Genomic DNA, 14,428 nt, shown 5'->3' on the forward strand with positions numbered 1-14,428 from the left:
CCTCAAATTTCAATTTTTATTATGCAACTGCAAATAAAAACACAAGTACGCATTTCTTTTGTTGACAATTTATCAAGTACTCAACAAATTCCCTGGTCTTGAAAAGTAACATTAATTAAACAACTTCTGTTATCACATTGTTTAATTGAACAAATAATTACTTAATATTGTCAGTAAACTAATCCAAGCAATAACTTGATATAAATAGAGCTATTAATTCCAGCGCTGGTCTCCTGAAGTGTCAATGCTTAGATCCAGCAATAACTGGAACAAATCCGCTTTTGGTGGAAAAGCCAACCAAAGCCAATATGTGCTTCCTTCCATTTGATGGACAGGCTTAATTTAAGATAATAAATTGAGTGGGACCTTAAACATGACATAAAATCTCTGCTACACAGTTTTATTGCAATCAAAGGGCATTCTTTCTCATCAGAAATTGATGAATCTGCTTTCACTTTCCTGAGCTCTGACAATGTCTTTCATTTTAGGGCTGCTAATTCCTGGAGGAGCTGTTCTTTTTCCCGCTGAAGTTCCAGGATGTGCTGTTTGTTCTGATCTAAACGATCCTCCAGCCACTGTAGCAGAGGACCACTAATGGATGACATCTGGCTGCACAGATTCTTTGTGAAAACTGAGGAAAATAAAACCACAATCAGCATATTTGAAAATAGGGAACTTAAATAAAAAAAACACAAATCAAAGAACTGTTACTCCAATGAAGTGTACAATTTGGTATCTAAAGCATGAAAGTTGAATCCTACATGTATTACTCATTCAGAACAACTTGATACCGCATGTGAAAGTCTGGAATAAAGTACACCAAATACATAATCTAGCCTGAGCCAATTAAAAACAGAATTACAACAGCTCAGTAATTAATTTCATATCCAGGGAAATCTACATCAGAGCCCAAATGTTTATTCAAAATGATGCCTCATAATCATTCATTTTTAATCACGTTTAATCTAATATCTCTATAAGATCATTGCAGAATATAAATTGTTTCTGAGTATTAGATTTTCTTCATGTACTTTATTGATTCAAGAATTTACTAATAACCTGTCTGTTTCTGGGCGTTTAAGTTCCTGTCTCTGAAGTCTCACAGCCTTTATGACAGTTGAGAGTAGCAAAGCCGAGTAACTTGCCCAACCCCCTTAGAGGATTTGACTACAATTTTTATATTTTACACTAACATAACCCATGTAAAATTAACACTTGAAAATAAATTATCTATTGCATCAATTGCTTGTGTTTAGAAATCATATTTCATATATAGCAGGCTAGCTGCAAATTCAGACTTTACACCTCATCACATTCCAATTTAATCCTTCACAACAGCATCTACTTCAGTCAGTATACGGAACATCATTTACTTCTGTTTCTATCTCATCCATCTCTTTGCTTCTCTTGGCTCAACTTCTTAAACACTTCACAGCCTTCAAATATGCCAGGATAGAGATCATACATAATCCTTCCAAATAATGATTCCATCCCTTCTGCAGCTATTAACATATGCATGTTTAGAGGGTTGGTATCCACATGGATGACATTGTTTGAATTTTTGAATCTACCTAAACAAGGGATTTCCCTTTCTTCCCCTCAAAACTCACGATTGATGCCTTCCTTCAAAAATAAAGTATTTCTCTTTACGTTGAAGGGCAGACACTTCATCATTCCATAATCCACTCCTTTTAAAATTAGTAACCATTTCAGGTTACATCACTAGCTGCACTGAGATAATAAGTTAACCAATAGAAAAGAAAGTATACTCTATAACATGAACAAATATGGACTCAATATGTAATGTTGAACTGGAATTTGAAATAACAGAAATTCTAGAGATTCAGCTGATCAAACAGCACTGCTGAAGAGAGAAACTGAGGTAATGCTTCAAGTTAATGACTTATTTCATTAATGTTTGAAATATTAATTCTATTTCTCTCTGCATATGCTATCGCATCTGCTAAGTACTTAAAGTATTTCCTTGCTTTAGTTAGCAAAGAACATTAGCAATTTTCACAGAATTTGCAATTTGAAATTGCCAGCATACTTCAACTATTGTCATACTAGTCCCATCATCTGTAACATGGTTCACAATACCTATGGATTGTGATGTAACTGCATAGATAGTCACATTCCATTACAGGCAAAACATAAATTTCACGAGAAATCAGACAACTTTGTCAAAGCTTCCTCCATTTAATTTTGACGTAACTCATTTATGACTGTAATATCCCAAGCTGCACCTGGACATGGTTTTGCACACTTTGCAGATACAATTCAGTAACTCAATTTACTGAAGGAGTCCACAATGCACTACCACCACTACGTTACACACTTAACAACTACATCCTCTGTCATGTGTCTGTATTTTGTCTATTTGTCTTTTTGATAAGAGATTCATACACTTGATTAATCACCTTCCCCACAATACCTCTCTGATCTAAGAGAAAGGGGAAAAATGTTCCTCTATGAAACTCTTGAGAAAAGTTCAAAGTAAATGTTATTATCAAAGTACACATATGTCACCACATACAACCCTGAGATTCATTTTCCTACAGGCATATTCAGCAAATCTATAGAATAGTAACTATAAGAGGATCAATGAAAGATCAGCTTGAGTGCAGAAGACAACAAATTGAGCAAATGCAATTACAAATAAATAACGAGAACATGAGATAACATGATAAGTGTCCTTAAAGTGAGATCATTGGTTGTGGCAACATCTCAATGGATGGACAAATGAGTGGAGTTATGCCCTTTTGTTCAAGAGCCTGATGGCTCAAGGGTAGAAACTGTTCTTGAACCTGGCAGTGCGAGTCTTGAGGCTCTTGTACCTTCTACCTGATGGCAGCATGAAAAGAGCATGACCTGGGTGGTGAAGAACTCTGATGAGATGCTGGCTTCCTACAACAGCATGTCATGTAGATGTGTTCAATGGTTGGGAGGGTTTTACTAGTGATGTACTGGGCCTAATCCACTACCTTCTGTAGGATTTTCCATTCAAAGGCATTGGTGTTTCTATACCAGGCAGTGATGCAGCCAGTCAATACACTTTCCACTACACATCTATAGAAGTTCATCAAAGTTTTAGATGTCATGCCGAATCACTACAGACTCCTAAGTAGAGGCGCTGCTGTGCTTTCTTCACAATTGCACTTATGAGTTGTGTCCAGGACAGGTGTTCTGAAATAGTAACACCCAGGAATTAACCCTCTCCACCTCTGATTCTCCAATGACGACTGGCTCATGGACCTCTGGTTTCCCTCTCCTGAAGTCTACAATCAGTTCCTTGGTGACATTGAGTGAGAGGTTGTTCTAATGATACCACTCAGCCAGATTTTCAATCTCCCTCCTGTATGCTGATTCAGCACCATCTTTGATTCAGCCCACAAGTGGTGTCATCAGCAAACTTAAATATGGTAAGGAGCTGTGCTTAGCTACACAGTCATAAGTGTGAAGTAAGTAGAGCAGGGGGCTGAGCACACAGCCCTGTGGTGTACCTGTACTGATGGAGATCGTGGAGGAGATGTTGTTGCCAATACGAACAGACTGGGGCCTACAAGTGTGGAAATCCAGGATCCAATTGCACAAGACATTATTGAGGCCAATATCTTGGAGCTTATTGATTAGTTTTGAGGGGATGATGGTATGAAATGCAGAGCTGTAATTGATAAAAGCATTCTGAAGTATGCATCTTTGCTGTACAGATATTCCAGGGTTGAGTAAAGAGCCAATGAGATGGTATCTGCAATGGACATGTTTCTCCGGTAGGCAAATTGGAATGGATCCAAGTCACCTCTCAGGCAGTAGCCAATATGTTTCATCACCAAGCAGTATGCACACTTTGAAAATAAATTCACTTTGACATTGCTCTCCCACTCTCTCTCTATGTACACACTTTAAATGTATAAAACTTTAGTTCTGGTCACCACACCACAGGAAAGGTGTGAAGGCTTTGGAGAGGATAGAGAAGTTTGAAATACGATAATGCCTGGATTGTAGTATATTAGCTATAAGGAAAGTTTCGACTAACTTCAGTGGTTTTCTGAAGAGTACCAGAGGCAACCTGATAAAGTTTACCAAATTAAGAAAGGCAGAGTTAAGTACTTTTCCGAGGGTGGAAATATCAAATACCAGAGGGTACGTTTAAAGTGAGAGGGGGGACATTTAAAGTAGAAAACAAGGTCAGATTATTTTACATAGAGAATGCTAGGTGCCTAGAATGAGCTACCAGGAGAGTCAGTAGAAACAAATATAATAGCAACATTTAAGAGGCATTTATGCAGACTAATGAATAGGCAGGATATACAGTGGCATGCAAAAGTTTGGGAACTCCTGGTCAAAATTTCTGTTGCTGTGAATAGCTAAACGAGTAAAAGATGACCTGATTTCCAAAAGGCATAAAGTTAAAGATGACAGATTTCTTTAATATTTTAAGCAAGATTACTTTTTTATCTCCATCTTTTACAGTTTCAAAATAACAAAAAAGGAAAAGAGCCTGAAGCAAAAGTTTAGGCACCCTGCATGGTCAGTACTTAGTACCGTAACACCCCCTTTGGCAAGTATCACAGCTTGTAAACACTTTCTGTAGCCAGCTAAGAGTCTTTCAATTCTTGTTTGGGGGATTTTCACCCACTCTTCCTTGCAAAAGGCTTCTAGTTCTGTGAGATTCTTGGGCTGTCTTGCATGCACTGCTCTTTTGAGGTCTGTCCATGGATTTTCAATGATGTTGAGGTCAGGGGACTGTGAGGGCCATGGCAAAACCTTTAGCTTGCGCTTCTTGAGGTAGTCCATTGTGGATTTTGAGGTGTGTTTAGGATCATTATTCTGTTGTAGAAGCCATCCTCTTTTCATCTTCAGCTTTTTTACAGATGGTATGATGTTTGCTTTTGGAATTTGCTGATATTTAATTGAATTAATTCTTCCCTCTACCAGTGAAATAAATGTTCCCCGTGCCACTGGCTGAAACACAAGCCCAAAGCATGATCGATCCACCCCTGTGCTTAACAGTTGGAGAGGTGTTCTTTTCATGAAATCCTACACCCTTTTATCTCCAAACATACTTTTGCTCATTGCGGCCAAAAGGTTCTATTTTAACTTCATCAGTCCACAGGACTTGTTTCCAAAATTCATCAGGAACTTGTTTAGATGTTCCTTTGCAAACTTCTGACGCTGAATTTTGTGGTGAGGATATAGGAAAGATTTTCTTCTGATGACTCTTCCATGAAGGTCATATTTGTGCAGGTGTCGCTGCACAGTAGAACAGTGCACCGCCACTCCAGAGTCTGTTAAATCTTCCTGAAGGTCTTTTGCAAACTGGGCTTTTGATTTGCCTTTCTAGCAATCCTACGAGCAGTTCTCTCGGAAAGTTTTCTTGATCTTCCAGACCTCAACTTGACCTCCACCATTCCTGTTAACTGCCATTTCTTAATTACGTTACGAACTAAGGAAATGGCTACCTGAAAATGCTTTGCTATCTTCTTATAGCCTTCTCCTGCTTTGTGGGCATCATTTATTTTAATTTTCAGAGTGCTAGTCGGCTGCTTAGAGGAGCCCATAGCTGCTGATTGTTGGGACAAGGTTTGAGAGGTCAGGGTATTTATAAAGCTTTGAAATTTGCATCACCTGCCCTTTCCTAACGATGACTGTGAACAAGCCATAGCCCTAACAAGCTAATTAAGATCTGAGAATTTGGTAAAAGTTATCTGAGAGCTCAAATCTCTTGGGGTGCCCAAACTTTTGCATTGTGCTCCTTTCCTTGTTTTCACTCTAAAATTGTACAAAACAAAAATAATACATTAATATTGCTTAAAATGTTGAAAAGAATGTTTCATCTTTAACTTTATGACTTTTGGAGATCAGTTCATCTTCTACTCACTTAACTATTCACAGTAACAGAAATTTTCACCAGGGGTGCCCAAACTTTTGCATGCCACTGTAGGAAGATATGGACTATTTGAGGGCAGATGGTATTACATTGGTGTTATGCTTGATACAAACAATGTGGGCTGAAGGGTTTGATACTGTGCTGCACTGTTCCACTGTCTATATACTCAGCAATCACCACAATTAATGACACAATCACCAGAGTACTCTTCCATTTTACTGCTCAATGTGAAATTCTCACCCCCAACAACCCCCCTCCACCCCTGCATACACATCAAGTCATTACCTACCTGATCCATTGTGAATCTTGGTAATTGGGTCCAGATGTGTCAAACTGAAAAAAATTAATAAAATTACAGCTCTATAGAGAACTTTGTATTAAATATACTGACCACAAAACAGTGGCTTAAATTAACAAACATACAACAAAAGGCGAAGTCCTCATACCAAAACACCCAAATTATGATTAATATCAATAAACTGAATGTAAACTTTGTGGCATTTGCAGCCATTTTTCTGGACAATCCTTCTCTTTTCAGCTTGGAACCATGATTTTGTTAAGCATAAACCTGAAAACTTAATGTGATCTTAGAATCAGGTTTATTATCACTGGTAAACACAAAGTACACTGCAGATGCTGCAGTCAAATCAACACGTACAAAAGCTGGATGAACTCAGCAGGTCGGGCAGCATCCGTTGATATGAGCAGTCAACGTTTCGGGCCAAGACCCTTCGTCAGGACTGAAAGCAGTCAACGTTTCGGGCCGAGACCCTTTGTCAGGACGGAACCGCTTCGTCGAGCACCTCTGCTCCATCCACCAAAACAGACAGGATCTCCCATTTGCTACCCACCAACTCTGCTTCACATTCCCATTCGGATATGTCCATACATGGCCTCCTCTACTGCCATGATGAGCCCAAACTCAGGTTGGAGGAGCAACACCTCATATACCATCTGGGTAGTCTCCAGCCCCTTGGTATGAACATCGAATTCTCCAACTTCCAGTAATTCCCTCCCTCTCCCTTCCCCTATCACACTTTCACTCTGTCTCCTCTTCTAGCTGCCTATCACCTCTCTCATGACTCTGCCTTCTTCTACTACCCATAGTACCCTTACATTCCTTCTTCACCTCTCCTGCCTATCCCCTCCTTGCTTCCCCTCCCCCACCCCTTGATCTTTCCTCTGATTGATTTTTCACTTCTACCTTCCCCCTCCCCCCACCTTCTTTATAGGGCCCCTGCCCCCTCCTTCTTCAGTCCTGATGAAGGGTCTCGGCCTGAAACATTCAACTGATGCTGCCCGACCTGCTGAGTTCATCCAGCTTTTGTACGTGTTTATTATCACTGGCATGTGCTGTGAAATTTGTTAACTTAGCAGCAGCAGTTCATTGCAAAATGATAATATAGAAGGGAATGAATGAACAAATAAATAAATAAAGCAATTACGGTAAACAGAATATATAAAAAAAGAAAGTAAGGTAGTCTTCATGGGTTCAATGTCCATTTAGGAATTGTATGGCAGAGGGAAAGAGGCTGTTCCTGAATCGCTGACTGTGCACCTTCAGGCTTCTGTACTTCCTTCCTGACAGTAATAATGAGAAGAGACCCACCCCATCCACTGACCGTACCAGACAGTGATGCATCCTGTCAGAATACTCCCCACGGTACATCTATTAGAAGTTTTCAAAATGTTTTAGTTGACAAGCCAAATCTCTTCAAACTCCTTATGAAATATAGTCACTATCTTGCCTTCTTAATAGCTGCATTGAAATGTTGGAAACAGGTTAAATCCTCACAGATCCTGACACCCAGGAACTTGTAATTGTTCACTCTTCCCACTTCTCATCCGTTTATGAGGATTGGTTCATCTTTCCTTGTCTTACTCTTCCTGAAGTTCACAATCAGCTCTATCTTGCTCCTTTTGGCCCTCTCATCTCCATCTGAGATTCTACCAACAATGGTTGTATCATCAGCAAATTTATAGATGGTATTTGAGCTATGTCTAGCCACATAGTCATGGGTGTCGACAGTAGAGCATTGGGCTAAGGTGTGGCAATGTTGATTGCCAGTGAGGAGGAGATATCACCAATCTGCACAGATTGTGTTCTTCTGGTTAGGAGGTCAAGGATCCAATTCAGAGGGGGGTACAGAGCTCCAGGTTCTGTAACTTATCAATCACGATTGTGGGAATGATGGTATTAAATGCTGAGCTATAGTCAACGAACAGCATCCTGACATAGGATGATCTCAGGCCATGTGAAGAGGCATTGAGATTACATCTGTAAACATATTGAGGTGATAGGCAAATTACAGTGGGTCCAGGTCCTTGCTGAGACAGTAGTTGAGTCTAGCTATGACCAACCCCTCAAAGCAATTCATCACTGTAGACGTGAGTGCTACTGGGTGATAGTCATTAAGGCAGCTCACATTATTCTTCTTAGGCACTGGTATAATTGTTGCCTTTTTGAAATAGGTGGGAACTTCTAACCATAGTAAGTGAGAGGTTGAAAACGTTCTTGAATACTCCGGGCCTTGCTTGGCCCAAGTGTTCAGAGACTTACCAGGTACTCCATTGGGGCCTGCCGCCTTGCGAGGGTTCACTTTCCTTAAAGACAGCCTAATACCAGTCCCTGAGACAGAGATCACAGGGTCACCGAGTGCAGCAGGGATCTTCATAGCTGTAGTTATATTATCCCTTTCAAAGCAGGCATAAAAGGCATTGAACTCATCTGGTAGTAAATCATCGCTGCCATTTGTGCTATTGGGTTTCGCTTTGTAGGAAGTAATGTCTTGCAAACCCTGCCAGAGTTGATGTGCATCCAATGTCACCTCCAACTTCGCTCAGAATTGTCTCTTTGCCCTTGAAATAACCCTCCACAAGTCATATCTGGTTTTCTTGTACAGCCCTGGATCACAGACTTAAATGCCACAGATATTGGTTCATCCACGGCTTTTGGCTTGAGAATGTACAACAAGTTTTTACAGGTACATACTCATCCACAGAGGTTTTAATGAAGTCAGATTCGAAGATGAATCCTTGAATATAGTTCAGTCCACTGATTCAAAGCAGTCTTGTAAGCAATCCTGTGTTTCCTTGCCAATACCTTCTTTGTCCTCACTACTGGTGCAGCAGTCTTCAGTCTCTGTCTATACTCAGGGAGTAGAAGTACAGCTAGGTGATCAGACTTTCCAAAGTGAGGGTATGTACCAGCAGGGTAGGCATTCTTGATGGTTGGTCCAGTATGTTGTTTCCTCTGGTACTACAAGTGACTTGCTGATAGTAATTATTTAGTAATTTTTTTTCAGGCTGGTCTAGTTAAAATCCCCCAAATTCACCATGAAGGTATCAGGGTGTGCTATTTTATGCACGTTGATATCATTACCCAGATCATCTAATTTCCTATGTGGAATCTGGTGAGAAGTACTGCCACAATTAGCAGTATAGATTGTTGCCGTCGTTTTTAAGCAGTGATAGTTTATTCAATTGCATTAAGATACTTTTACTAACTGTACAGACCTTGGAAGCAGTTGTGATTCTCAGCTGTATCAGGCTAAAACTGGAATATTTCTCACAAAATGGTATGTTTATTGTGCATGTGTGTGTTTTAAGTGACTGGCAGAAGCAGCAGGTAAAGTACTCCTGACATGTAATAGTTTTAAATTGGAGCCCTTCCAGCTGTATAGGACTAACTTCAATATTTTTTCCATATTAATAACATACATAGTAAAAAAGATAAATCTAGAACTCCAGAAATGAAAGTAGATTGAAAACACAGGTTAAATAATTACAAATATATTTAATTAATGTGGTCAAAAACCTCCAATGTATTTCAAAACATGGATATAAAAATTGTTGCAGTGTCATAAAAATAAGACAAATGATCAAAATCTTTCCCAAATGGATGGGTTCTGATTAACATCTTAACAGAGAAAAGAGGAGAAATGAAATGATATTTCAAATTAGAAGTTCAGAATTTAAAGTCTGGGCAATTGAAGGTCTGCTCATCTGGTGGAACAACTACATTAGGAGACGCCCAACAGTTTAATGAAGATATTTCAGAATTCTGCAGGATAGATGGGGATTACACAAAGACAGATATGAGCAAAACCATAAAAGGACTAGAAAATAATGGTGAAAATGTTAAAACCTTGGTGTACTGAAGAGCAACTCCACCATGAACGGTTCCAAACCTAGCTATGAAAGGAGGAGGGTTGGGCATAGGGCTAGCAACACCATCCCATAAAATCCAAATGCTATAGAAACACCAACAGAAACTCCAAAGACCTCATTCCTGGGCAAGGACAGGTCTAGAAGATGGGCTACACCTGACGACAACTTGAAAGACAAGCCCAAGATAGAGGACTCTGGCAAGCTGCTGTCAGTGTCCTAAGCCCCAGCAGGGGTGATGGGTTTAAGAAGAAATACTGAAGAGAGTTAGCAAGTACCATGGTACTGAATCAATGACAGTTTGTACTTTTCGATATGGGCAGCAGTGTTTTGCATGAACTCAATTATTTTGAGCAGAGAATGAAGGAGGTAGGTCAGAAATGTTTCAGAATGGACAGGACAAGAATCAACAAAAGGAAGTGGGTGGTGGTTTCAGCAGCATGCATAGCAGAATACATCAAAATTACAGAGAGGGAAATATGTAATGTTAAGCTAGATGTCGTATTTCATTTATAAACTTGCCTGTGAATTCTTCTATAAGCATCCTGCTCTTCCTGACAAAGAATTTTTGGAAGTTCCACAGCAGACTCCAGGCACACTTTGCCAATAGTTTCATGTGGTACAACATGAATAGGGATTTCAATTCGTTCATACCTGAAATAAAATTATTTTTAAAATTAATAGAGTTCTCGTGTTTTTCTGGCCCATCAAATTAATTTAAGAGACTTATAATGCTTGTGTAGTCCCCAAGATTAAAGCAGAGCCCTAACAAATTTATATATTTTGAGAACAAGTCTTCCTCTACCTTCTGCTTATTTCATACCAGAATTCAATACCTGGCAGAGAAAGCAAGTCATTAGATCCAGACCGAATTACTGTGATATGAAAGCAAGAACATAACAAATGTTTCCATTCCTTCACCTGGCATTCCCTCATATTAATAATCTTCATCAGCTCACTTTAAGAAACAAATCCTTTAGTAAATATTATTCCTCTGAACATCACGTTTGATTGTACTTACTCAGAACCTTTCTGCGCTTGAATCGACTGGAAACATGTGTAGAGAACTCGACCAGTCTGAAACAAATGACAAATTCAAACTGTATTATTTAAACATGGTACCTTCATTCTCTATGTAACCAACAAACTATTAGTTACGTTTTATTGTAACTGCATATTAAAATATGGGTGTAACTTAAACATTAACTGATCAAACATACACGCTATTTACGGGGGCAATACTGATCATAAAGGAAAGCAACAACTCTGCAGCTTGGATTGGAGTATAGCACAGCGGCAATCAAAAAAGCCTCTTTTGTTCTTGCTTCCATATTCAAATCCATAGAGACTAAAGTAATGGAAGCACCTCTCCTTCTGACAGCTGGAAGAATTTGGAATATTATCAGCCCAGTTCTATATATATCAGATAATCATCAAGATCAGTGTTTGTTTTAAGATCATAAACATCTAACTTATTAACTGCAGATATATTTTTGTGATATGTTTTTAAATTAGGCTATCATTAGCAAAGATTGCATAATGTCTTTCTATAATCCAGTTAGGAGCCAACAATAAATGCAGTGGCTTTCTCTCCATCTTTTTAAGAAAGCACCATACAGGAATAGTACACAAAAGAATATAAACTGATATAAACCTTGGTATTCTTGTCTTCAATGAAACAGGAAAAGATAAGGCCCACAAAACCCTGGTCCATCATCTGGTACATGGCCTGGGTTCGGACATCTTATAGAGAAGAGAGTAAGAAATTAATTCCGTTTCCTGAGCAGATTATTCAATATGTACACTACCCTGGTAAATAAACTAAAAAGACCTCAAATTACTGCAGGCAAAATTCTTCAATATAGTTTAGATCTGAGGTGGTGTTGTAGGAATAAAACTAAAAATTTACCAACAAGACACATATTTAATCAAGACTAAAGTGAAACAGTTTATTTGTAAAGATAACTAGGAGCTACCCACTCCCAGGCAATCACTATATAAAAAACATGAAATGAAAGTAAAAGGGTGGTGGACTGGAAAGAAGTGTTTCGCTTCATCTTTCAAACAGAAACTAGCAAAATACTGAAGCTCTAATAATTTTAGAAAATCTTTCACAAATAAAACACGATGAGGAAGATCACTGATGACGTTTTGAGTAAACGCAAAACCATCAAAGATGACAATTTCCTATTGATTCATCTGATTCATTCTATGAATTTCATCAAGCATCTAAGTGTCAGTTAAATAACTTGAGTCAATTAGACAACAAAGCAGCAGATTTTGTGACGAGTTAGTTTGCCAGTGTTCTGTGCGCAGTGTCAGATGTGGGAAGTCCGAGAGACTCCCAGCCTCCCTGACGGCCACATCTGTGCCAGGCACGTCGAGCAGAAGCACCTTAGGGACCAGGTTAGGGAACTAAAGATGCAGCTTGATGACCTTCGTCTGGTCAGGGAGAGTGAGGAGGTGATAGATAGGAGCAATAGGCAGATAGTCACACCAGAGCCTTGGGAGACAGATAAGTGGGTAACAGTCAGGAGAGGGAAGGGCAGGAGTCAGAGGCTAGAGAGCACCCCAGTGGCTGTACCCCTTAATAATAAGTACTCTGGCTTGAGTACTGTTGGGGGTGACGTCTTACCTGGGGAAGCTACAGTGACCATGCCTCAGGCATAGTGTCTGGCCCTATGGCTCAGAAGGGTAGGGAAGGGAAGAAGAAGGCAGTAGTGATAAGGGACTCTATAGTTAGGGCGTCAGACAGGTGATTCTGTGGACACAGGAAAAAAGTACGGATGGTAGTTTGCCTCCCAAGTACCAGGGTCCATGATGTTTCTGATCGTGTCCAATGATATCCTGAAGTGGGAAGGAGAACAGCCAGAGGTTGTGGTACATATTGGTACCAGTGACATAGGCAGGAAAAGGGAGGAGGTCCTGAAAGCAGACCACAGGGAGTTAGGAAGGAAGTTGAGAAGCAGGACCGCAAAAGTAGTCATCTTGGGGTGACTACCTGTGCCATGTGACAGTGATCATAGGAATAGAATGAGGTGGAGCATAAATGCATGGCTGAGAGATTGGAGCAAGTGCAGGGATTCAGATTTCTGGATCATTGGGACCTTTTTTGGGGCAGGAGTGACCTGTACAAAAAGGACTAGTTTGTACTTGAATCCCAGGGGGACCAATATCCTGGCGGGGAGGTTTGCTAAGGCCATTGGGGAGAGTTTAAACTACGACTACTGGGGGGTGGGAACCAAATGAAGAGGCGAATGGCTCACAAGTAGAGAAAGCCTGAAGACAGTGCGACAGGGAGGATAGGAAGGTGATAGAGAAGGGATGCACTCAGACGGATGGTTTGAGATCAATGTTCCCTCTAATTTTTAGTAGTCAGTGTGCACAAAAATCTTGTGCTGTGCAAATTTTTTTCCTGTGACAAAAGTATGTGCACACTGAATACACACATAGCTCAGTTTATGCAGGTTTACAAAATATTTGACATAAAACTGCACAGAATAACGACAAAATAACATACATTTTTAAGTCACTCAGTTATTTTTTCTCTCCCCTGTCTTTAGCATTTACCCATTCTTTGTAAACTCTATCTAGACTAATAGAACTTCCATCTGATTGATAGCTTTTGATTCTCATTAACATATCCAAATGACATTCACCTAAACGGTTTCTCAGCTTGTTTTTGAGTTGATTCATTAGGCTAAAACCTTGCTCACAGTCCGCACTAGACGTAAGAAAGGTTCCCCCAAGGTCCATCAACTGTGCAAGGTCGCAAAACTGTTCATTTTGAAGTCAATTTACTTGCCAAATGACGCTTCAAAAAGTCAAGTTTCCAAATATCATCCCACTTCTTTCCACTAGCAAATTCTCCAGCAACTTTCACATCACGACAACACAAATAGATAACTCCAGTATCCGAATCATACATAAATATTTCTCATAGCTGAACGTTCATGACCTCATGAGCTTTCGGTGTAGCAGTTTCTACTATTTTGTTAAGCCATTCAACTTTAAAACAAATTTGCAGTTCTTTTGCGCTTCAATTCGACATAGTGAATCGATATTTTTTTCAATAAAAACTTAGTAAGCTATATACAGGATTTGAAACAGATCTTTGTAAACTGTACGATATGAACACTGACCGCCAAAGATGGCTGCCGCCGTGATGCAGCTGTACAAACTGGAACAGGAAAGGTGAGGTGACGTAAATTAGTGACGTGCATCGTGGTATTTGAAAAACCGACTAACTAGTTAACAGAAACATTTAGCTAAAACATTATTTTCAATAACTACAATTATTAATTACTACATTATTTTAGGTAATGGTGGTGGAGGCAGATACAATAGGGTCTTTTAAGAGACTCCTGGACA

General features: G+C 39.6%; 1 protein-coding gene across 1 annotated transcript in view; it reads right to left on the bottom strand.

Annotated features, from left to right (window-relative positions):
* Positions 1-14,428, bottom strand: part of brcc3 (BRCA1/BRCA2-containing complex, subunit 3) — a 25,652-nt gene continuing 11,224 nt past the window's right edge. Inside the window, exons 4-8 of the mRNA XM_073058330.1 lie at positions 11,712-11,800; positions 11,079-11,134; positions 10,580-10,711; positions 6,180-6,223; positions 1-631 (exon numbers count right to left, since the gene is read on the bottom strand). Of these exons, the coding sequence (XP_072914431.1) occupies positions 480-631; positions 6,180-6,223; positions 10,580-10,711; positions 11,079-11,134; positions 11,712-11,800 (473 nt within the window). The 3' untranslated portion in view covers positions 1-479. The remainder of the gene's footprint in view (positions 632-6,179; positions 6,224-10,579; positions 10,712-11,078; positions 11,135-11,711; positions 11,801-14,428) is intronic.

This window comes from Hemitrygon akajei, chromosome 10 (genome assembly GCF_048418815.1).
Source record: "Hemitrygon akajei chromosome 10, sHemAka1.3, whole genome shotgun sequence".
Lineage (NCBI taxonomy): Eukaryota > Metazoa > Chordata > Chondrichthyes > Myliobatiformes > Dasyatidae > Hemitrygon > Hemitrygon akajei.